This window comes from Balaenoptera ricei, chromosome 7 (assembly GCF_028023285.1).
Source record: "Balaenoptera ricei isolate mBalRic1 chromosome 7, mBalRic1.hap2, whole genome shotgun sequence".
Classification (NCBI taxonomy): Eukaryota; Metazoa; Chordata; class Mammalia; order Artiodactyla; family Balaenopteridae; genus Balaenoptera; species Balaenoptera ricei.
The window spans coordinates 42,374,217-42,398,818 of record NC_082645.1 but is presented as its reverse complement, the minus strand read 5'-3'; the positions used below and the strand labels follow the sequence as shown (position 1 = coordinate 42,398,818).

Genomic DNA, 24,602 nt, shown 5'->3' with positions numbered 1-24,602 from the left:
TTGAGTTACAAGAAGGTATAAAGTGCCATGTACTGAATTATACCATAGCTGGAAAGAATGGGTGAAATGGGAAAATTTTTAATTTTTGTTTTTGATTAATCACTGGTGTTTTTCTTTTTTTCAGAGCACAAAGTTATCATTGTTGGGCTGGATAATGCGGGAAAAACTACCATCCTTTACCAATTGTAAGTACTAACTACTTAAAATTTTTTATTTTATTGTTTATAGTTACTTTTTCAGCCTGAGTGATATTTGATTAATGAAAGCAATAAAAAATTATATGGAATCCAAGTTACTTTGTAAGAAGGCAGGTTGGCCATGAACCAGGAGCCAAATTTAGGCAACTGTTTCTAGAGAGCTAGAAATTTATCTGACATTGAGCATGTTGTTCAGTTGTTTTGCTTATGGAGAGTAGAGAAATATTTGTTTCTATAGTTTCCTGGAATGAATCTAGAGTATTCCAGATAGTCCACTACCTAGCTCCACCTCTGTTTAAACCCTTCATTCACTCTTATGTGCTAGTGGAAAGGGGACATTTGGGTACAAAATATAAAAGGAGGTCATGCTGACTTATCCCTTAATTGAAAAATGTTCAAACAATCTAGTTTCCTTGCTAACTGTAATATATTTGAACTTTTTTTCCCAGTTCTATGAATGAAGTTGTACATACGTCCCCAACAATAGGAAGTAATGTAGAAGAGATAGTGATTAATAATACACGTTTTCTAATGTGGGATATTGGTGGCCAAGAATCTCTTCGTTCTTCGTGGAACACTTACTATACTAACACAGAGGTATGTTTCTTAATATACTAAGTCTTCTATGAATATAATACCTGGGAAACACCTTCCAGATATGAACTCTTATAGCTCATCTTTTTGAAATATCACAGTATGTTAAATATAAGTAGAGTTTAAACATAGTGGAATCTTTGATTCCCTCTTTCAGGGTCATTGTTATGTATATCCATTCTCATTGAACCTCTGTAGGGAGAATTGGTGATTGATTAGTCTGATTTTATATTGATCCTAGAGCTTGCCTTAAGTACTTGTTTTAATAAAGAATTCCATTTCACAGTTTGTAATTTCATTTCTCTCTTACTATTTATTTGCGTCTGCGTAGAGGAAATCCTAGTTAGATGAGAGGGCTCTGATGGTTTGAATTCTTGGCCAGAATTTTACTATGTGTTTTCTTTTTTGCAATACAATTGCACATTAAAGAATTCTTTTTCTTTTGATTATAAAGCAATTTAGACATAATCATGTATTTTATTTACATATTATTTGCCAAGAGAAAATGTCTGACATTTGAGAGCTTCACTGTATAGACCTTATAAGATGAAAGGCTGTGACAGTTGTTTCTGTAGTGCTGATTATAAGTTAATAAATCTCTAAATGTATATACAGATGAATATTATGTCAGTAAGACACTATTAAGTGTCACTAATGACTTGATCCCCTAACATTCCATTAAGCATTTGATTATGTCTTTTGGAGAAGGAGTATATATAATTAGTATTCCTATATAAAATGCTGCAGGTATCAAGTTCATGGCAACACCTTGAAAATTAATAGCTTTGTTAAGAAGGCTTGGAGTAGAACAGGTGTTATAGTGATAAAACCATGTATCAGTAAGGTCTCAAGTGAGAGAAGAGGGAAAGTAGCAGTTCTATTATCCTTCTGCATTATGGTTGATGAAATCTGAAGAATAGAAAAGATCTTGAAAATTACTGTGGTTTATTTGGAAATGAAAAGCTAGTTCTAAACAATAAATAGCACATACTAATAATAGGCAGTCAGAATTAACTTGGGCATAACAAATGCCATCATAAAGCAACTATATCTGCTCCTGTTTCCCTGGTGCCTTTTGGTGTTCATGGAATTGAAGAAGAGGCACACTGTAGCTCAGTCCTGCACAGCTCCTTTCGAGTCTGTGATTGCATCTGGTCTCATCGTCAGTTCAGGAAAGAGTTGTGCCACTTATATAAGGAAGAGAGCATGGTTTTTGATATAGATTTATTCTTTCAATTTGCTGATTTTTTAAAAATTGATTTCTTTAACTGTCACACTACTTTATTCTCATACGCATGGCCTTTTAGTTTTTTTATTAATTAATTTATTTGTTTTTATATTTGGCTGTGTTGTGTCTTCGTTGCTGTGCGCGGGCTTTCTCTAGTCGTTGCTGTGCGCGGGGTTTCGCTAGTTGCGGCGAGCGGGGGCTACTCTTTGTTGCGGTGCGTGGGCTTCTCACTGTCGTGGCTTCTCTTGTTGCGGAGCATGGGCTCTAGGCGCGCAGGCTTCAGTAGTTGTGGCACATAGGCTCAGTAGTTGTGGCTGGTGGGCTCTAGAGCACAGGCTTGGTAGTTGTGGCGCCAGGGCTTAGTTGCTCCAGGGCATGTCGGATCTTCCCGGACCAGGGCTGGAACCCATGTCCCCTGCATTAGCAGGCGGATTCCCAACCACTGTGCCACCGGGGAAGCCCTCTTTTAGATTTTTAAATTGATATTAATAAATAATATCTGTCTGGAAGTAACTTAAATTTAGGATCATATTTTTGTCTTATTGACTTATGGTGCAAATAGGCCCATTAGCATTCAAGATATTAATTTAGAAAACAAACATGTTACATATTGGTTAGAATATTAGCAGAATATTCTAAAAGAATGATAACATCATATTGTTTTTTATTTTCTCTTAAAAAGTTAGTAAATATGTTTGAATTAAGGATCAGACCTTTAGGCTTCACCATGTATAGCAGGTATCTCTGGTTTTCCAGTAATACCATACCATAAGGTTCTAATTTCTTGATAGCTGTTAGCCTGTAAATCAAATAAACACTTGATAAATTTTACAAATATCAAATTATGTAATCACTAATGATTTTTTTTTTTGTAATTTTAGTTTGTAATAGTTGTTGTGGACAGTACAGACAGAGAAAGGATTTCTGTAACTAGAGAAGAACTCTATAAAATGTTAGCCCATGAGGTAAGTAGGATTCTGGCATTAGATGTACGGGGGTGGGATATTTCTATCACCTTTGTACTTTCTACTTTCTCATGAGCATACTATTTCAAATTTTTTAAAAAATTCTTTATCTGCTGGCCATGCCTGCTTTATAATTTTGACACTTCCCAACTTGGAAGCATATCTGGAAGCAGCAGAAAGATTGAGGAGTCAGTTGTAGTATTTTAATTCCGTTTATCTTAGATAAATTTGGTCTAGAAGTTTTCCTGGGCAAAAAGACCTAAGTTGACTTTCATTTTGCATGTGAAATAGATTAATTATACAGACGATTATCATTAGAAATGAGATTTTACAGTGTCAGGGACACACAGCAAGTCTTGATTGTAACTCAGTTATCTGACTAATATTTAAATTTGTTGCTCATAGGTCTCTGATATTGTTTCTTTAACTGAACAAAACTGTTATAACTAGCCACATTTTCTTAGTCCTTGAGAAATATTACTGGTAGCATAATTTGAAAATTACATAAACTGAATAATATAGTCAGTAATGATAATAGTAACTATAAAATCATATAATATTTATAAAACAGTCGTATCTCTCTATCAGCAGAGTTTTGGTTCTAGGATGCTCACGGATACCAAAATCTGAGGATGTCCAAGTCCCTTGTATAAAATGGCATAGTATTTGCATATAACCGGTATGCACATCCTCCGGTATACTTTAAATCATCTCTAGATTACTTATAATACCTAATACAATGTAAATGCTATGAAAACGTGAGCAAATTCAAGTTTTGCTTTTTCGAACTTTCTGGAACTTTTTTTTCCTGAATATTTTCAGTCCGAGGTTGGTTGAATCTGTGAATGCAGAACCCACGGATAAGGAGGGCTGACTGTAGTGGCAATTGATTATTTTTGCATGCCTTTTATTGCAGATGTTACTTTCTCAACTCAGAGGTGGAAATAGAAAAGTTAATATTCAGTGGAATTTTAATAAAGCTTAAGAAAACTGGGACATCTTTGTAATGAAGTTCTATATTAATTTTAATATTGATTCAATGGTTTGCTTTTGAGATTTTCATTAAGAATTTTGGTGTGTTTCAGACGTAAGGAAACTTAGTAAAGTGGTTATGTAAACTGAAGTTTCTGTTTTGCTTGTGGTGATCATACCCACCAAGATGCACCTTCCCCTGTTTTGGACTGATTCTAGCAGTTGTGCTAAACCCTTTGGGGTTTTTTAAAAAAAACACATCTTGCCTTTGTACATGTATTTAACAGCTTTCAGTTCTAGTTTGAGAAACAGTAAGCAATAAAAGAGGCAGGGGACTAAGGATTTTTTTAAATTTCCCCTTTGCATTTTACAGGAATGCATCATTCTTCATTTTATACCAAAGGGTTGTTTTATGAAGACTTTAGAAAAAGAAAAATAAGACACAAAATGTATTTGTCTCTTGACTATATTTTTTACTCTGTAAACAGGTAGCCTCCCTATTTGATTCTTACTCTAACTGGCCAGTATGTAGGAGGATCAGTATTATACAAAGCCCAATAGTAGGGCTCAAACAAAGTCATTGAATTTTATAAGTTGGGTCATTAACTTGGATAGATCAATTAACCTCATCTGTTATGGATTAGTACGCTGAGGCCCAGTAGTTTATGGGACTTGAATTTAGGTATTCACATCATTCAGGCTCTTTGCTAGGAAAAAAAAGTAAAAGCCAGAAATAGGGCCTAGCTGGAAAGTGAAAGGAGAAGGGATGAGATTACCAGAGAAGAAGGGAATTACAGATGAATTTGGGAGCTAGAGTAAGCCACTTAATAGGGTCAGGGAGAGCCAAATAGGCAGAGTTCTGGAGAGGGACATCCGGATCAAGGATGAGAATGTGTGAAAAACAAACTTTGACATGGTTAGTCACATGTTTCATGCATACCACAAAAACCAACAGAGTCGTATTATCATCACCAATAATGATTCTTTCTATGTATTACTAAATACAGAGCTATAAAACATTTAAATACATTTCTGAAAGCTTCATCTTAAATGAAGCATAAAACTTTGAAGCTCATGAATTTTTAAAAAGTTCCAAAGACAAAAGGATAGATGAATTTTATTCAGAATGACTCAACTTCTAGGAATTATCTTCACAAAGGAAGCTTTGCGAAACAAACTGACAACTACATATGGCATATAGAAGTTGCTAAATAAGTATGCCTTGCATGTGCTGTTATTCATTTTCTTGACTAAACTAAAAAATATTTTTAGACTCTGAAGAACAGAAGTTGATATGTAGCAGAAGTTTTTCGAAGTGTTTAAAATGGGTGATGTACGAAAGATCACCGCTGTTTACCTTGTACTTTGACCTCTTGTTAAGTCAAGTTGAACAGCCTTAACCCAATGTATCTCTTTTCTACTATTATCATAATGCATAATTGGTTGTGAGGTTATTTCATAAAAAGTAAAGGAAGATTTTCTTTCCTCTCTTACTAAATATTTAAAAGTGGGTAATATAGCTTAAAAAAAAAATCAAGAACCCTAAATAAAAATATTTGAGCCTGTGAAATCTAGAAAAAGTACATTCAATATGGATTTTTTTTCTTTTCTTTTTTTTAGACCTTTCAGTAAATGACTTTATTTCTTACGTTTTCCAATTTTCAGTCCAGGGGCTTCTCCAAATAATTCTGTTACTAAAAGTGATGAAGATAGGTTACTTGTAAATAAAATAGCATAAACTATGTGTCCTAACTTGTGCCAGGTATTTCTGTTGTCAGATATTTCTAAAGTGTGTTCTCTGAACATGCCAGCATTAGCAATCCTGACCTATATAAAAGATTTCAACACACACTGGCAAGAGATAGTGAAACCTAGACGATAGGAAGATAGGAATTAAATCCCATGGAAAGTCCATCTACTCAATGATTCAGCCATATATCAACTATTGATAACTGTTCCATGTTCTGATTAGGATAAGAGAAAAAATATCCATATACTTGATAATGTATATGTGCACTAGTTATAGTTCATCCCTTCAAGTTTTTGCCTTATATAAATAGACAGATGAACTGAACTATAGGTGAAACAAATTGAATAGGAGCTCTTAAAACTTAATGTTCTAGAGTATCCCTTTCTGACCAAGCTCTTCAGGTAACTGTCCTTATCTGTAGTAGTGTAGTTGCATCCTGCAGAGGGCACTGTAACTAAGTCAGCCTCCTTTGTTATATAAAGCATATTGCAGAACTCCTTTGAACCAAATAAGAAATTTACTACTTATATTTTTTATTTGCATCAGAAAGAATCAAAGAAGTCATCGAAACTCTGTTCTAACAAGAGTAAAATAATGTGGAGCAATGTCAGTTTAAACCTACTGAACACTTTCTTGCTTCAAACACACATATACATGATTGAAACCAAAATATTCCACTAAGATCCCTAAGAAGAAGGTGGCATTCAACACAGCTGGGAAAACTTGCAGACATAGCACCAAAACCTTAGTTTTCTCAATATCTCTTAAAATATATAGGCAGAATTTTATGAGAGTTTAATCCACTTGTTGAGTGCATCCATCATAGTTTCTTAGCCCAGGATCCACTAATGGACTTTAGGATATCTATTAGCACCCTAAAATCATGCATAAATTTTTTTTGGCATAAACATATATACATTTTCATGAGGGAAAGGTTCATAACTTTCCATAGGTTATCAAGGAAGCTCCTGGCTCTAAAAATGGTTGAGAGAGGGGAAGGTAGAGTACAGCAAAAGGGGACGTAGAACCTTTGGTCTGCTTTGTGAGTAGAGTGTTACATCAGTCATTTGGGGGCATGCACAAGGGTAAAGCTAATCCTCATTTGCAGAGCAATAAGTGAACTAACACTTGTTGAACTGTCGCCAAACCCAGGTACTGAACTGAGTGCTTTAAATATAGTAATTCGTTCATTCAAACTACATCCCCAGGAGGTAGGTGGTGGTCTCAGCATTTTACAGATGAGGGGCAGCATCTATAGTAGGAAGATCTCAGCTCAAACCTGGCTCTATTATTGAGTAGTTATGTGACTCTGTATGAGTTACTTACATCTGAGTCTTAGTTTCCTCATCTGTAAAATGGGAATAGTAAAGCCTATCTTGTAGCAGTCTTGTGAGGATTAAAGAGATTTTATTCAGGAAATGGTTAGTATCATGGGTGCCTTGCTCAGATTAGATACTCAATAAATGTTAGTTATGAGGAACAGATTCAGAAAAGTTAAAGAACTTGCCTCAGAGTCAAAGCATAGAAGCGGTAGAACTTACTATCTAATTGGGAAATTTGATAAGTTTAATGGTAGTCTAAGAAGGCCCTATCAAATATTCAAAGCTAACACATCTTCATGGACAAAGATAGAAGAGCTAGATCTCAGAAGATGAATAAGATTGGTTTAGGTTAGCACCTTCCAGTTGAGAAATGTCCTAAGGCCTAAGGTGTATATTGTATATAATGAGTTAGTTTATTTCCTAAATAAACTGTGAAGAAGGTTGTAACTTTAGGTATAGATACCTATACCTAAAGTATAGATTGGGGTAGAATTTTGAAAAGCTGTTGAGTCCCATGCTAAAGAGTAGTTCTTAGTAGCCATAGAAGCCTAGTTTTGGGTTGGGGAAAGGGTTAGATATGTATTAAATTGGAAGATGTGACTGTTAAATATAGCACTTAGGACCATAAAAATGTAATCTAGGACTGTAAGAAATATGTAAATCCATACAAGTATAGATTGATTTATTTAAATGTGTTCAGTTTGATGTTTACTTTCCATCATAAGAGCTATGAGATAGTTTTATGTCAAGTAGTTGAGAAATTCTAGGTTACAAAGATTATCAAATATAATCTGTTAATTGGAAAATGTATGAAAAAAATGAACTGGCCCTTACAGTTTTGTTTGCTTTTATAGGACCTAAGGAAAGCTGGATTGCTGATCTTTGCTAATAAACAAGATGTTAAAGAATGCATGACTGTAGCGGAAATCTCCCAGTTTTTGAAACTAACTTCTATTAAAGATCACCAGTGGCATGTACAGGCATGCTGCGCTCTTACTGGCGAGGGGTAAGATGTTTTCTTCATGAATAGCATGTATTTAACTTTGAAACATGTATTTCTTTTTAAAATCAAATATTTAAGGTTACCATGTACAGAACTTTATAAGGGAGAGATGTAAGACATAGTCCATGTCTACAGTGAGAGAGTTTTTAGCTTGGTTCTGTAAAGAATTAAACACAACATACACAGAATACACATAAACATACTGAACTAATGCATGTGAGCATATGGATGATAGAGTTGCTGTAGGAATTCTGAGAAATGGGCTTGTCATGAGTCTGGAGAAGTCAGGAAATAGTTCCTGCACTGGCGGTGCGACTTACAGTCTAAGAAAGGAACTAACACTTGCTGAGTGTGTCCTTGCCTTGAGTGCTTTCTAAAGAGTGTTTCATTTATTCCTAATAATCATGTAGACCAGTTGTTTTTAATTCACATTTTATGCATAAAGAAGCTGAAATAGAAGAAGATTTGCATGTGGGACTAGTGTGCGGATATGCCATCAGTGCTGTCAAGAGGGAGTTGCTGCACTTAAAATAAAAGAGTTAGAATTGGAGAGAGTGTGGCAGGAGGGGGTGCCTGCAGTAGAATTTTGCCCATGTCTAATGCCCAGAGATGAAAGGATTTCAAGAAGGCAGTGGTTGTTAGCATTGTTATATGTAAGATATATAACATATAATATCTATACGTGGCATAGATAGATAGTGTCAGTAATTCAATATTTGGTTTACTCTTCACTGTGGTCTTAAAAGGAAGGGAATTTCTGCCACCTCAGGTAAACTCATCTGTCTATGCCACAAGCTTCTGCCCTTTCCTGACACCTGAAGAACCTCAACCCCAAATTTAAGACCTTTATTTAGAAGCCTTCATGTATATATTTAAAAGCAGAGAAAAAAAAGAATTAAATTGGAGATGAAACTGAATCTTAGTGAAATAGAAGCTACTGTTACCTGATTACAGATATTTGGAAGAGCATAATTAGATCCTCAAAGAAGCAAATCTGTTCATTAAAAAAAAAAATCAGACAATACCAATTGTCCACATACTTATTTAAGTAAAAATATCTTTTACATATTTCTTTGTCAAATAGTTTAATACATGTCAAGATGCATATATAGATATAGGTATATCTTTATATATTATCTTTGTCTATCAAAGGTCTTCAGGCAAAAGCACGGATTATAATACTAAATTTGACAGCAAAGAGATCATCTAGGATTGATAAAAGATTTAACTTATATACTTTGAGTAATTGTGTGGAAAATATATCATTAGTTAGGATACATATGAACTCTGGCAGTTTTATTTTTAAAAGGGGACATCAACAGATGATGGTATCTTTTCAATTTGGGGTTTATGTAGACTTGCATTTGCAGCAGTTGGCAAGTGGAAATGTTTGGTTTGGGGGGTTCTGTTGTTTCCCTGTGCAGTCTGACCACCTTGGTCTAAATTCTTGGTTTTAGTATTGGTCATTTTGACTCCCATCTCTGCCATTTGCTAACCTCTCTAAGCCTGGGCTCCCTGTGTAATATGGGAAGGGTTCTGGTCTTAGTGTTGTGAAGATTAATGGAGATAATGGATATTAAGTGCTTAGCGCAGTTTCTACTTTGCTGTTAAGTAACTACTATACCTTTTAACAGTTTGGAATTAAATAATTTACTCACCTATTATTCTTATTATTTTGTATCATTTCCTATGAGTAGTTTAAAAGTAAGGAATCGAGTAATAGCAGAAAAGTGTGGGACAACACCAAAACAACCATTTATTTACCTCATTGCCCTTTTTTCCCTTCTATTTCTATCATCTTTTACATTGTTAGACTGCTATACAAAAATCTGAGTTCTGGCTTTTTAAATATTAATATAGTAGCATAGTTTCTCATTATCTGTAAAAGCTCCTTGTAGATAACGGTTAATGCTTCATAACAGTGCTTCAATTTCTTATAAAATTATATGTACAGCCATTTCTCTCTTACTAAACATTTAGATTCTTTTACTACAATGAATATCTCTTTCTGTATTTTGTATTATGCTCAATTACCCATTGTTCAGTGGTAACTGGTGTTAGTGATATGAGATTTTATTTCCTTCAGATTTTTAAAATATGTAGATGTAACATAAATATTGTGTGCACACTTTGTTTTAACAACTCTACTATATATTTAATATCCTGTCATTTCTACTTCATTTATATCATGAGCATTTTATCATATTGTAAAATAGTCTTTGAAAGGAAGTTTTTAATATTTTATCATATGAATGTTCCATAATTTGTTAAATTTTTCCTCTATTGCCAGACATTTAAATTTTACTTTTTCCTATTAAGAATGTTTTCATGAACAGTCGAAATACATAAACCTGTCTTTATCTCTGATTATTTTTTAGGATACATTTCTGAAAGTAGAAAAAGGGGTAGAGTATTGATATTTTAAACATTTTTGATACTTCTTGCTAAATTACTTTCTGTGGGCATTCACTGTGTAATTATTGAGCTCCTTGTATGTGTCAGGCAGTATTCTAGGCACTAGAGACATAACAGAACCAAAAATATAGATGCACTCTGTGAAAGTATGGCTTCACCACAATAGCACCAACATTGAATATTACTGATTTTTTAATCTTTGTTGTTTAGGTAGATGAAAAATGATATCTTCTTTTAGTTTGCTGTTCATAGCTTTTTAGTTCATAACTAAAATATCTTAGTTAATCAAGATATTTTATTTTCTTTATAGATTATGCCAAGGACTTGAATGGATGATGTCACGACTTAAGATTAGATGATCTCTACTGACGTATTCTCATAGACTTTGTATAAATGAAGTGCTGGACTTTACCTGAAAGCTGCAAAAATTAATGGTTTAGATATATTTATAATAAACTGATTTAAACAGTTAAACTTTTTCTATAAGAAGAAAAATTAAGACCACTTATTTGAAAACAAAGATGAAGTCTCACCTTTCCATCTGCTTTCTCATTAGTTCCTTCCAAAGCAAGGTCTTAAAGCTGTGATGGACATTTTTCTCATAAAGAATCCTCTCAGGACATTGTGTAGCCTGTGGTAAGTACAAAGGGAGAGGAGGATATTTTTAACTTTAAGAGCTTTATTATCAAAAGTATTTTGCATAGGGTTGTGTAGGTATTGTGTATATACCTCAAATTCGAGTTAATGGCTTTGATTTATGTTCTTAAAAAAAGGAAATAACACAAAAATTAATAATATCCTTAGTTATAACCATAGTGAGATGAGTACTGGCATTGGTGGTAAGTGCCATTTTGTACTTCCCCTATGTTCTCCGTATCATACTAACCAACCCCCAAATCATTGAGCTGCTCTTAAAAAAGAAAGAAAAGAAAAGAAAGGAAAAAGCTTGACATTGTGTACCTAATTTTTTGTTGACCAAATCACATACATGGAAACATGTAGTCCAGCTGAGTGAAATATCTGTCATATTCTTGACTTAGTATTACTAATGGGCAGAATTGCACATTGAGCAATCACCAGATTGCCCCCTTTACTGGACCTTATGCCATCTAAATTTACTGAGTAAATTGTTAATCTATTTTCAGTCAATCATTAATTGTGATTAAAATTATCAAGTGATTTTTTTCAGCATTAATTGGAAACTGTTGCATGAAATATGTCTACCCAGAGAAGAAATATCACACTATAAATATTATCAAATAATTTAGCTACAGTCTTCTTAGATATTAAATTGTATGTCAAGCATTTAAAAGTCAATTTGAGATGAAAAGTAAAGCATATTTTCTAAGCAACAAAGATAATTTCTTAATTTGAAAGTTTCTTATTTCTTAACTTAGGAGTTGGAATAGTTTGAGGGTTTTTTTTGTGTCTGTAAGTTTTCCTCTATCATCTTAAACCGCATGAGTGCATTGTTTGACAATTACAAAATATGAATCCTTTTTAATGCTTTTAAGAATTTGGTTTAAATATTGGTCAACATAATGTATTATTTTTACTAAGAAGTGACTTGGCCCCAAAACCTTTTACATTTGCTAGGTTTTTTTTTTTTCCAGCATCTGAAAGTCTAAAGTATTTCTGTTATAAATGTAAACAAACTTATCCTAAATGTGTTAAAACATATTCTTGGGTACTCTGTTGGTATGTCTTTCATGCCCTGAATATCTGGTGACTAATCCCAAACTGGCATGTTTTAGAATATTCAAGAAAAAAAAAAACTACTTTTGATACCGACCTTTTAGATTTCAAAGATTTTGATGAGAAATAATAGTACATACTATAAGTATTGACAAAACTTTGAAAGTTCCTTTCTATAAAATATAAAATGCTCGTTATATAAATCCAAGTCAGGCATGGGAAATCAGTGTTTAAAATTAGATGTTTTGTGTTTTATATTTATATTATAATGTTCAAAATGCAAGTATAACATTTTAATATTTGTCAACTTGCTTTTACAAAAGTAAATCCTAAATTACTAAGCTTTATTTGTTCATATGTCCTCATACTTTTTCAAATCACTGTAAGAAATTGCTTGTATATTAAAAACCCAAATCTATTTTGTAGATGTTGCAGTGTCATCAGAGACAGATATTCTGTAAAGTAGCCCAGCAAATCCACACCTTTTATCCTTTTTGTCTTTTAATTTGAATAACCATGGTTTAGTCCCTTGAATTGCTGCCACATCAGTTCAACAATATACCAGCACATTCCCTTGTCATCAAGGTGTTAGCCAAAATTTATTCTTAATTGGATGTTTAAAGCATGTACTGCTTTGTTACAGTTGGTTTAGTGATTGACATGGCATCATGAGAATGCATGAAATCTTTTACCACATTTATGAAACATGCTTTTTTTGTTATATTGTACCCTCCAGGCCAAGCATTAGAAAAAAGTGTGGTACCTTTATACTTGTGCATAAAACCAAAATTACAATGGGAAAAAATTTTTTAAATTTATGTACGAAAATACATCGAAATCATTGTAACAGTACTACTTCCAAATAACATGGAAAGCCTCATGAATATTGGTGACTTATATGTAGTTTTTAAGTGGAATTAAGCAAAGGGCAATGGTTTTGGTTTTTTAATATGCTACTTTTGGGTGTAAACAAACATTTTATTTAGGGTTATTATGCTCAGCTTTGAAAAGAACAAAGCTTCATACCTCTGTACATGTGTCTGGATTTAAATAGCCTATGTTTGATACTAATTTTGAAAGTTGTGCAACTTCTCTTGATATCTTGGTAAAAGTAACCATATTGCTATACGCATTTAAATGTTTAATTTTGTCATATTGCATTTAGGAAGTATATCTTACACAGTCTAATAAGGATTCTTGTTTGAAATTTTTCAGTTCTATCTTCTTTGGCCCTCATGGATGGGCAAAGAATACATTGAAGGCAGGTAGTTTGGGGGGCAGGGGAAAGTGGGTAGGGAATATGACATTTTGCCTTAAGAATAAAAAAGTGCTTCAGCACTGCTGTCTGGCATTTTTAATGCAGGTAAAGTGCTTTTAGAAGCGTGGCATGGAATAGAAAAGAGTGTCTGTTTTCTGGTCTTCAAGAAGTGCCTAGTAGGTAGTGACAGCGAGATCAGAGAGAAGTGCAGTGCACTGAGGAAGGGCCGGAAGTCCCTGAGATGTTCTTTTCTTTTCTGTCTGAGTGTATAGTATTAAGATGTCTAGAAATGGGATTCTGTTGTCCCCTCTCACAGGCACTTTACATCTCTTGCTGTGACTACGGCAACCACATACAGTACAGACAACCTCAAAATTTGTTTATATTAGTGCACATAGAAAAACTGTAGACAGCTTTCTAGTTTCCTCTGCAGGCATTTTTGGGAATATATCTGTAGTGTGTTCTACTTTGTATATAAGGGGTAGTAGCACATCCCAGATTATCTGTGGACTTTGGAGTCATCTTCTCTCAGTTACCCAGTCGTATCCTGGAATCAATCCATCTTTCAAGGCTGGGCAGAGACAAGGTTTCTTTGCATGACTTAACTTTGAACTCTCCCACTGTCCAAATATAATCTGGAACTTCTTGCTTTAAGATTGGCTTTCCCATAGCTCAGCCATCCCCTGCTCTCCTGTATCTTCATTGCCCATCAACGAAGATACGTTATCTCGGTCCTAGAGATATTCTAGACTTTACCCATATCCACTGTTCTCCAAACCACTAGTTTCTGAGTTGGTTCTCTGGTTCTTTGCTCTCCGCCACTGGCTTGATTCATTGATTTGCACTTTGCTCATTAGAGAGTATTACCAGAGTTGCTGAGTACCTCACAAGACTGGCTTGCTGTGTGCACAGCACATAGATACGTACCAGCAGTAGAGTCCTTTAAATTATACTCTATTTAACATTTTAATACTTCTTAATTTTAGCTTCTCACACTGAAAGGTAGATTCAGAAAGATAAGAGAACTACCTAGACTGCCAGCTCCTTGAGCTACTAGTTAGATGTGAAAGGGATTAAGTTATATGTGTATTATCTTCCCATTACCAAAAATGAGTTATGTTTTGAGGAATAAAAGACACCAAACCAAATTCATATGTAGTGTTTAACCTGAAGACATCCCCACAACCTCAAAACCGTAGACCACATTCCATTTTTTTCCCCTCATGTTTACTTAAAGAACAAAGGTAAACATTAGCTGTCTAAAGGAATTAGTAATGAGAAGTCTATCTTTACAAAATAAACCTGTTGAAATGGACTGTAAAAAACATCAAAATTATCAATCACCATGTATTGACACTATAGATGCAGATATAATATAGACAATACTTTTTTAAAGTTCCACTTACACAAAAAATAAAACTTCTATATCATGCTCCCTCAAAGAATGTATGATAATTTTAAGACCAGAATGGTGGAGTAAAGGAAAGAGAGAATTTAAAAACCTTGGATGCTAAAAAGTGACTGCTTCTATTAAATCCTAAAATCGTGTGTGGGATTGTGAAGAAATTGTAACAGGATACAGTTGGATTAATTATGCAATATTTCTTATCGAATGTCTAGCCCTTGTGTATTGTTCTGAAAACTAAAGTTTGAATCTTTATGGTCTTGCCTGCTAGATATTGTGTTCTTTGGTAGAAAATTCCCATAGTCTGTACTCAACAAGTGCCTAAAACTGATTTGTGTTGATTTTTTAAGTCCATCTAATAAATTATACATGTTTTCTATGGTATTATATGTGCTTGGCTTACTGATGATACAGCCTTGAGGGTTTTTAAGTCATAATTTTTGCTTGGTTTGACTAAAAAGCCTTGAAACTGAAAATACCCATCTTAACCCTGAGTAAACCATAGGTTAAGGAAGCAGGAGCAAAATCATTTTTTCTCTTTCCTAATACAAATATTCCATGACCCTGGTGTTAGTTAATGCAGAGACTAGAAAAATAGACTCTCTTTCTGTTTTTTTAAAATAATTTTAACACACAGAAAATTATATTGTGTTTTAAAATCTTAGTAAAAGTTTGTTGCTTGTGTAAGAGTAGCCTCTTAATTCTCATACTTAGTGGTTAGTAATTTTGAGTCGTATTGTTTAGATCTTGAGCCATTTCATGTGTGTGCACACCAGAATCCTTCCTCTTTAGATTCTCCTTATAAAATGAAATATTTGATAGAACTCTACTATGTTTCTCATGTTCATTCTTCCTTCCTTCCTTCCTCCCTCCCTCCCTTCATTCCTTCTTCCTTTCCCCTCCCTCCCTCCCTTCCTCCCTCCCTGCCTTCATTCCTTCTTTCTTCCTTTCCCCTCCCTCCTTCCCTCCCTCCCTTCATTCCTTCTTTCTTCCTTTCCCCTCCCTCCCTCCCTTCATTCCTTCTTTCTTCCTTTCCCCTCCCTTCCTCCCCTCCTTCCTTCCTTTCTCTTTCTCTCTTTCTTTCTTTCTTTTTTGACTGTAAACTCTGGGGGCAAAGACTGTATTTTCAGTGATTCACAATTACATTTTGTTTATATTTTAAACAATCTTGCATGAAAAGTGAAATGTATATATGATTTTAATTATTATAATATATACTGTTCTCTTCCAAAACTTCTTACATTGGTGATGTAAAGAAGTCCTCTAATTATTTTTGCTTGAAATTGTCCTTTAGATTAGAGTAGCCTTTTGTTACATTATGTCCCTCTATGGTTCCTTAAGAGGAAGTGATACCTGCAGAGCACTTTTAAAGATATTTTCTGGGTTAATGTTCAAGATAACACATTGAAAAGGAAGCTATAATTATGTCTAATGAGGGCTCTTTTGGTTGCTAGAGATGAGAAAAATGAATATTAATTTTAATTTGTGCTTAAAATATATTTTACTAACTATTGATTTTTAAATATGACAGATTTATCTTGTAGATATTAATCTTCCTTGCTTATTGTATTTTCCTAGAGAAACTAGATGAAAATGTGTTCCAACTAGTCTCTATATATTGACATATGTGCTCTATGTATATTGACATAATTGAAGCTGCATTTAATACAACTAATTAGAAACCTTTTGAAAATTTTTAGGTTTGTTGTATTGGAATTTCTAATATGATACAAGGTTTTGACTCAAGCTTTGTATGCAAGAAGAGGTGAAAATTTTTTCTTATCTCTTTATCATTTATTAACTTGTATTTCTCTGTATCCTAGGAAAATTGTACATTCAAGGAATATTCCAAAGAGTGATAATCTTAGAGCACTTGGGTGCTTTTGTATTTCATCAGTGCTGATACGTTAGGTACCTAGGGAAATAATGCTTCAGGGCCTTCTTGACAAGACAACTTCGTGGGTGGCTGGGGGATATTTATGTTTGTGCTCATGTTGGGATGGAGTGGCAGATGGTAAAGGGACCTCTCCATTGGTAAAGCAGTGCAATCAGCTTCTTTGCAGGTGTGTTACTTCATTATACTTGTAACATCATTCCTGTGTCCGTAACTGACTGAAATGTCAAGTTCCAGAAATGTAAGGCATTGGGTCAGGTGACCAGTAGTAGGACCTTGTTTATAATGCAGTAAAGGAATAATGTTAAGGTATGTTTGAGGGGAGATAACAAATATGATTTTACTGGTAAATTTCCATGTTTAATATGTATATTAACTTTTTTTTAAGTTGCATGTTAACCTGATAAAAAGTATTGTCTCTGCTTTATGCTTTGAGTAAAAAGAACAGCAAAAAAAAGACAAGTTAAATTGTTACCATATTATGTACTATTACATATACCTTTTCTTTTAGAAAAGGTTAATTATAATTACTATTCACACATCCATGTTGTCAGTGTTTTCATTCTGGTTTATTGTCTTAATGTGTGCAGACTTGGTGATGGTAGCTCTATTAACTATCCAGGGCTGGGATGGCCAGGGCAATTGAAAAGGTATGACGGTTGCATTATGCAAATGAAACGATTGTCCTCATCTTCTCTAGGAACCTTTTTATGGAACTTCGTCAATTAATAGCATTCTATCTTTTACTTCTGGGTATTTGAATTGGACATGAACCTGATAAACAGTGTGACCAGTTTGTGTGATTAATTTGTCTTAAAATGTGAGGAAGGTCCAGTCATTTAAAATGAATATTTTTAAAGTGAACAGTCATGAGAATGGTTGACAGTAAACAGGAGAAAAAGGAGGAAAAACATTGCGGATGCCTGGGGACAGCACCTCCACACGCATGCTTGTTGAGTAGCGGTCTTTCTCCCCTCTGGAATGTAAGCTGCAGGACCACAGTGACCGCGATTGCTCTGTTTACCAGTTTACATCTCTCAGCGCCAAACACGGTGCCTAGTATGTGACAGGTGTTCAGTTTATACGTGTTGACAAACGAATTAATGAACTATTAATATTTTTGTGTCCCGCCCCCCACCATGAATGGGTTTTTCTTACGTCTGTGATTGTAACATACTACCTCATTTAATTATTTCAATTTAATTTTTATCTCAAGTTTTATTTAATTCTGCCTTATTTCAAAAGGAATTCAGGGTGACTATTTTTCTGACTAGTTCTTCTAGTAGAAATAAGACATATTTCCTTAAAAATGGCCTAAAAGCATCATGCAGTGCAAATAAATATATACAAATTTTATTACTTTGAGATCTGTGTGAATCGGCATCTAGGAATGTCAGGAATGCAGCAGAGTTTGTGGTTTACCATCTGTGGACATTGAAATAGTAAATGGTACAACAGCTCTTTTGGGAAAAGATCTGTGTCATCATCTTCTTGATCTTTTATGCCCTTCCTTTTTTTAGTTTTCACATCTGGAATATCCTCTTTTTGGTGCTAAATAAACTTTATCCCATGAAAAGAATATTTTCACAATGTAAAATAGCCTCCGGCAATCCTTTTGAATGTGTTCCTAATGACTGGAACCAACTTTTGGGGGATTCCATGAGTTGGGCTGCCTAAGTGACCAGGTATTCACATCACTACATGCCTTACATTCTAGCAAATCATTCTACATCAAAATGGATAAAATCTTTTTGAAACAGATCCAGTGTTTGAATTCTAGTATTCAAATCCCCAAGTAATCTTCTACTATATTTCCATTATTTTATTTTACAAGGAACATTGTGATTGACATCTTCCAGTGAAAGTTGTTTTCGTAGTTGGGAGTATTTCTTTTGGCTAGAATCCCAGAAGAGAAAATGGTTTGATGGGATTTGAGAATGCCTATTATTCCATATTTTATTAATATTTTATATTTTGGGTGGGGGAATTTCCACTCTAATAAAAGGATAAGCATGTTGTCTTATTTTGCATATACTTGATTATTGAGACTATTTTTCTTATATGCTTCAATGTCCTCTTAATTATCCTTTTGTTCATTTATTGCTAGAATCTTAGTGTTTTTCATGTAAATGGAATAAGTTCTTTAAATACTAAATATATTAGTCCTTGATCATTAAACTTCCCCATTTGTCCCTTTAATTTTAATAATTATCTTTTTTTTTTCTTTTTAAAGATTTAATTTTATTTATTTTTGGCTGCATTGGGTCTTCGTTGCTGCACACGGGCTTTCTCTAGTTGTGGCGAGCGAGGGCTACTCTTCGTTGTGGTGCACGGGCTTCTCATTGTGGTGGCTTCTCTTATTGCGGCGCACGGGCTCTAGGTGCGCGGGCTCATTAGTTGTGGCTTGTGGGCTCTAGAGTGCAGGCTCAGTAGTTGTGGCGCACAGGCTTAGTTGCTCCACGGCATGTGGGATCTTCCCGGACCAGGGCTCGAACCTGTGTCCCCTGCATTGGCAGGCAGATTCTTATCCACAGCGCCACCAGGGAAGTCCCTATAATTATCTTTTTAGCATATAAAACTGTTTATGAATATAAAAAAATTACATAAGAAATGCATGATTTCTTTGAGTGAAAACCAGAAAAGAGACATAATAAGCAAAAAGAAAATTAAAATCATTCATTGTCTCATCATTCTAATAAAACCAGTATCAACACTTTGGAATGGGTATATATTTGAGTCAATATTTTGAATACAGAATTCTAAAAAACCCTGTAATTTTTCCACAATATACTATAAACATCTTTTACACATGAAACATTATTTTACTGGATGTATTGTGTTTGCCTGTTTGGATTATCATAATTTATCTAACCAGTCTTCTGTTGTTAAATTGTTCCTTATTTCTCACCTTTAAAAATAATACAATTAATACTTGAATTTATTTTTTATTCAAATTACAAATTGCTGTGTAAACGTGTTTGAATTTTTAAAAGGTGTTATTGACATGTTGCCCAATTGTCTTACCCAAAGAGTACCCACATCCTGGTCAATTCTTCACTCAAGCACATGGCCATCTCTATATTAAGACTTTTTTTTGAAATAAATCTATTTATTTATTTTTGGCTGCTACTCTTCGTTGCGGTGCGCAGGCTTCTTATTGCAGTGGCTTCTGTTGTGGAGCACGGGCTCTAGGCACGCGGGCTTCAGTAGTTGTGGCTCGCGGGCTCTAGAGTGCAGGCTCAGTGGTTGTGGCGCATGGGCTTAGTTGCTTCACAGCAAGTAGGATCTTCCCGGACCAGGGTTCGAACCCGTGTCCCCTGCTATGGCAGGCGGATTCTTAACCACTGCGCCACCAGGGAAGTCCCAAGACATTTTATATTATAGTAAGATTTGTTGACCTGTTCATCGCTCCTCACAGGCCATCACTGCTCTCCAGGCATTTTCAGGTTGTGCTGTACATTCACTAGTTCTCCCTCACTTAGCAAAGGGCAGCACAGAGCTTCTCTCTACCCTCGACTTTTCTGTGATCTTTAGCCTTTAATTATTGTGCAAAGTTTACTTGTTAATCCACTTGTAATGTATCCATCCTGTGCTAATCATTGAATTTTTTTGGAAGAATAGAAGGGAAAAAACCTAAAAAAGACACTCTCAGCTCATGTTTTTTTAATGTGGGGGAAGAGTAATCTCTAACACTTTATCATCTAACAGAGATGACTGGTCTTCTGCCTTGGTGATGCTTTCCTGCAAATGTGTCAGTCTACAACTGTCAGCCTTTAATGCTAGTCCTTTTACTTTTCTTTTAAAGGTTCTTTGTTTTGTAGGAAGTTTACATTCATTTTAATAATAGAGATTGTACTCTTTCCCAGTGTGACTGAAAGTCCCATCTTACCGTTATCTCTTGCAAGACAATTGCTTTTGATGAACAAGTTTTTAAGTTGCAGGAATACATCTTTGTATATTTCAAACACTTACTGTTTCATTCTTTTAAATTCTTAGCTACTCTCTGGGTATGTTTGAGGTATGAGATTGAACATCTTCATAGATTTTTGGTCATTTGTATTATATAAATTTTCTACCTGCTTTGTACATTTTGCTCCTGCTTTGTGAACGTTGTTTTAAAGTACAATGATCTTTTGCCATGTGTCATTAATCTTTTTACCTTGTGTGTGTGTGTGTGTGTGTGTGTGTGTGTGTGTGTGTGCAGTATCTTAAGTTGGTCTCAGAAGAATTAATAATTTTAATTGGATATATTAGGCTTTCTTTATGGTTTGTCTGTTGTTCAAAATTTTTGTGATGGAGAAGATGGAAAATAACTATACCTAATGGTTGTAGGATATTTTTTTTGTACCCTGAGTGGATGATAATGACTTTATATTTATTCCTTTTTTCCCCCAGTAAACTGTTTCTAGTTAATGTGATAGGATCAGTAAAGAGGACATGATTGGCTTTTTATCTACTGGAATATATGTCCTACATTTTCTTTGTTTTTAAGATTTTGCCTTTTTTGTAGGACCCTACTTAAGCCATATATTGAATACAATTCAAAGGTAAAAAGTGTTGAAAGTCCTGTGTTAATTCATTCAAAATATATATCCAGTGTCCATCCATTAATGTCCAACATATTAAGGCATTTGTTAAATTATAAGGTAAAACATGCTGCCATTAAATTTTCTTTACAAGGAGGTTTTAACAATGTGGGGAAATAATTGATGTGACAGGTAAGTGGGGAAAAAAGGATACAAACATTTACATCTAGTATGATCTCAACTATGTTTAGGAAAAAAACATAGAAAAAAGGAAGAAAATGTATCCTAACAGTATATATTACAGGTTGTTGTAAGATGACAGCATTATGGTTGATATTTTTCTGATTCTTTATGCTTTTGTACATGCCAGATATTCTGTTTTGAGCACGTTATGTTAATACTTAGAAACCAGTGTTGGATCATTTTTGTTTGTTTTTAAAGAATCATCTTAATGGGGTAGGAAAAATACAAAAAAGTTTCTAATTTATAAGTAAATGAGATGCAACTCTGTTTTTTTGTTTGTTTTATCTTCGTCTAACTGCATTTGGGGCATTATGAAGAGAGACCAAGGTGATTAGTAAATATTAATTCACTGATACAATACCATTTGCAAACTCCAGTTGCAGGGTTGATTAATTTTGATAGAATTCCCATCAATCATTGTGGATATAAAGATATGAACTACTCTTTTAGCTTATTGTTGATATTTTACTGCTTTTGAAGGATTCTTGACCATGGATAAGATCCATTCAAATGGTTATTTTTCAAAAGATACAAGCAAAATGCAGTGAGAGTTAGAAAAAAGAGGTATTATTTCCTGTGCGGGGTTTAAGAAGTCTTCATATAAGCAGGCTGGTATAGTAAACCAAACACTAGGCTGGGAGACAACCTGAGTGATAAACTTAGATCTGCCGTGTACGCACTCCCAGTGCTTTAAGACCTCAACTTCCTCATTTTCAAAACCCTCTTTTCTTAAGTGATATTCTGTGAAACCCCATGTAAAACAAAAACAAAAAAAATTGGTGTTTTATTTCTGTCCATTTTCTGTAAGTTCCCACATTTACTGGGTGAAAAAAAGGGGGAGCAGTATAATTAAAATTTAATTAATTAGTATCAAATTTAATTAAAAATTTACATTTGTTTAGAATTTTTAAAAATGTGTTCACTTTTTGAAAATAGGAAAATAATAATTGACAAAAAATGGGAAAGATTGATTTACTAAAGATAGAAATAAATTTTAAATGTTTAATGGTCTTTTTGTACATATAAATAGTGTTAACATTTTGGCTTCATTTTAATCAAAATAGGATGTATTTGAGAGAGAGTGGTAGTCATTTTTTAAGAAAATATAAAATTTTTTTCAGATTATTAAGTTGCCTGCTTGTTTTTTGTACTTGATAAATGAGAGCCAAATTAAAATTATTTATAGTTTAATGGATTGCTTCACTAATATCTGCCAGGTGAGAACATTACTTGAATAAAAGATGTTTATACAACATTTTTCATGGTGACTATGGCTCTCAAATGTTTTATTTTTATATTATCATTGGATTAAAGAACAAATTCATTTGATGCAGACAAAATTATTTGCTACCCCTTAAAATGAATACATTTAATAGCCCATCCATGAAAAAGCAAAGTTGATATATAAGGGAGTTATACCAAATGGGTAACAGTGGCTCTCTGTAAGGAATGGGATTGTGGGAAGGTATAAAAATGACTTAGTTGTAACTATTCTTTTATTTTTTATTTAATAATTTAATTATTAGATTAAATTTTTGTAATTAGTATCAAATTAATTACAATTAAACAGTATGTTATACTTTTGATATACAGTTGGAACAGAGAAATATAAGAAATATAAATATATCTAGTGAATAATGACTGTAAGCAAATAAATTATAATTTTCAGCTGACTTATCAAAATTAATTATAATTAATGTGCTGAATTTGAATATTAGAAAACAAGCTAACACTTTAAACATTAATAATGTATTAAAAGTAAAATGACTCTTACTTTAAAAGAGGATTCAGGTAATTCATGCTAAACTTTCTTTTGATTTTAAGCTGCCGACAAGAGTGCCAACGTGATGACTTTCTGGTACCGTTGCTGTAAACAAGCATATATTCCGTTCCTGCTGTGTGAAAAGGAGCCACATGTAATGATTGTGGTCTTACTCAAGGACAGAGTGCTGATGATATATCCATAGACAGTACAATGCTGCAGCTGGCTCTGTCAGTCTAGGAAGAGAGTGCACTTAAAAAAAGACCATGAAGTAATTTGCAATTCAGGGGCAGTGTTTTAAAGGAAATGAGCTGGAAGGCTACTCACTAAAGTCAGAGGAAACCTTGTGCTTTTTTTCTTTTTAATGTTTTTGTGTCTTCAAAGTGTAACCATACCAGCTTGCATAGCCCAGGTTAGGATTTCAGGAAAGGGTGGACGGCGTTAAGAATTTTGCTTTTTGGAAAAGGTCTTTGGTGGGAGACCTTGGAAGAAAAAATTATATACGTGTCTGGAATTTAAACCTACATTGCTAATTTCATCTAAGACATTTAAGAAATGTGTTTCAGGGATATTTATTAGTTATCTGTTCCCTTGCAGTGCAAGGCTGACAAGCATATAAGTGCACGAGTCCCAACAGCACGAAAGCAAGGAGTCAGAGTTCCCACCCTCCTTGGCTCAAAGGAAACACAAGTGAGTAGCATTCAGTGGACCAGTAACCTGGCCAAAAATCCATTAAGTGCATAGCTAGTTTTCCTAGGACAGTATTTTAGCTACAAGTGATTTTTTGACACCATGTGTATCTCCTCACTCCTCTTCTCTAGTGTCCAAAAATGTATCTTTCAGCTTCTATATACAATAGCAAAATAAAATTCAACAGATACCTGACTACCTACCATGTCTTAGAGACGGTGCTAGGGGTCAGGGATGTAGAGAATGAAACCACATATGTTCCCAGGTTGCTTAATCTCGTGGGGAAGATTTATGAACAGTTAGCTTGGGCAGTGTTAGAAACATAACATTAGACGTGTAAGTATTTCTGCTTCTGGTTGTAAGATTTCTGGCCCAAGACTCATGAGAAATAAATCTGTGCCAGAGCATCTATCTCTTTTATTAGGTATCAGTCACATAGCTTGGTTCTTCTTTGGGATGTATTTTTTTCATGTTTGTGCCTACTGACTCCTCTTTCACCCTATATTGTGGGAATTCCTCAAGACACACCACCACTCTGCTACTCCAAGTCATTCAGGGTGTTACCAAACCTCCCTCTCCATCCCTGACCATTTGCTTTTTATTGAGACTCATGTTGCCTACAGACATATGTTGCCTATGTGATTGTTCAGATGTCTGAAATGTGATGTGTATGTCAGAAAAAT

At 34.2% G+C, this 24,602-nt stretch overlaps 1 protein-coding gene and 1 long non-coding RNA gene across 3 annotated transcripts in view; one reads left to right on the top strand and one right to left on the bottom strand.

Moving 5' to 3' along the window:
- Positions 1–23,668, top strand: part of ARL5A (ADP ribosylation factor like GTPase 5A) — a 33,936-nt gene extending 10,268 nt beyond the window's left edge. The window contains exons 2-7 of one of the 2 annotated variants that reach the window (XR_009504191.1): positions 125–185; positions 647–794; positions 2,901–2,984; positions 7,883–8,034; positions 10,757–11,082; positions 23,292–23,668. Coding sequence is in view for 1 of the 2 variants with exons in the window: in XM_059927867.1 (XP_059783850.1) it covers positions 125–185; positions 647–794; positions 2,901–2,984; positions 7,883–8,034; positions 10,757–10,805 (494 nt within the window). In the remaining variant the exon portion in view is untranslated. Of the gene's footprint in view, positions 1–124; positions 186–646; positions 795–2,900; positions 2,985–7,882; positions 8,035–10,756; positions 17,232–23,291 lie in introns of those variants that run through there. The other variant, XM_059927867.1, reaches the window with a different exon arrangement.
- On the bottom strand, positions 10,388–23,402 carry LOC132368945 (uncharacterized). Its single transcript, XR_009504192.1, has 3 exons — positions 23,242–23,402; positions 10,980–11,077; positions 10,388–10,865 (listed from the first exon to the last, which is right to left on the bottom strand). It is a non-coding gene; the product is annotated as an uncharacterized LOC132368945 (long non-coding RNA).
- Positions 23,669–24,602: the final 934 nt, after the last annotated feature.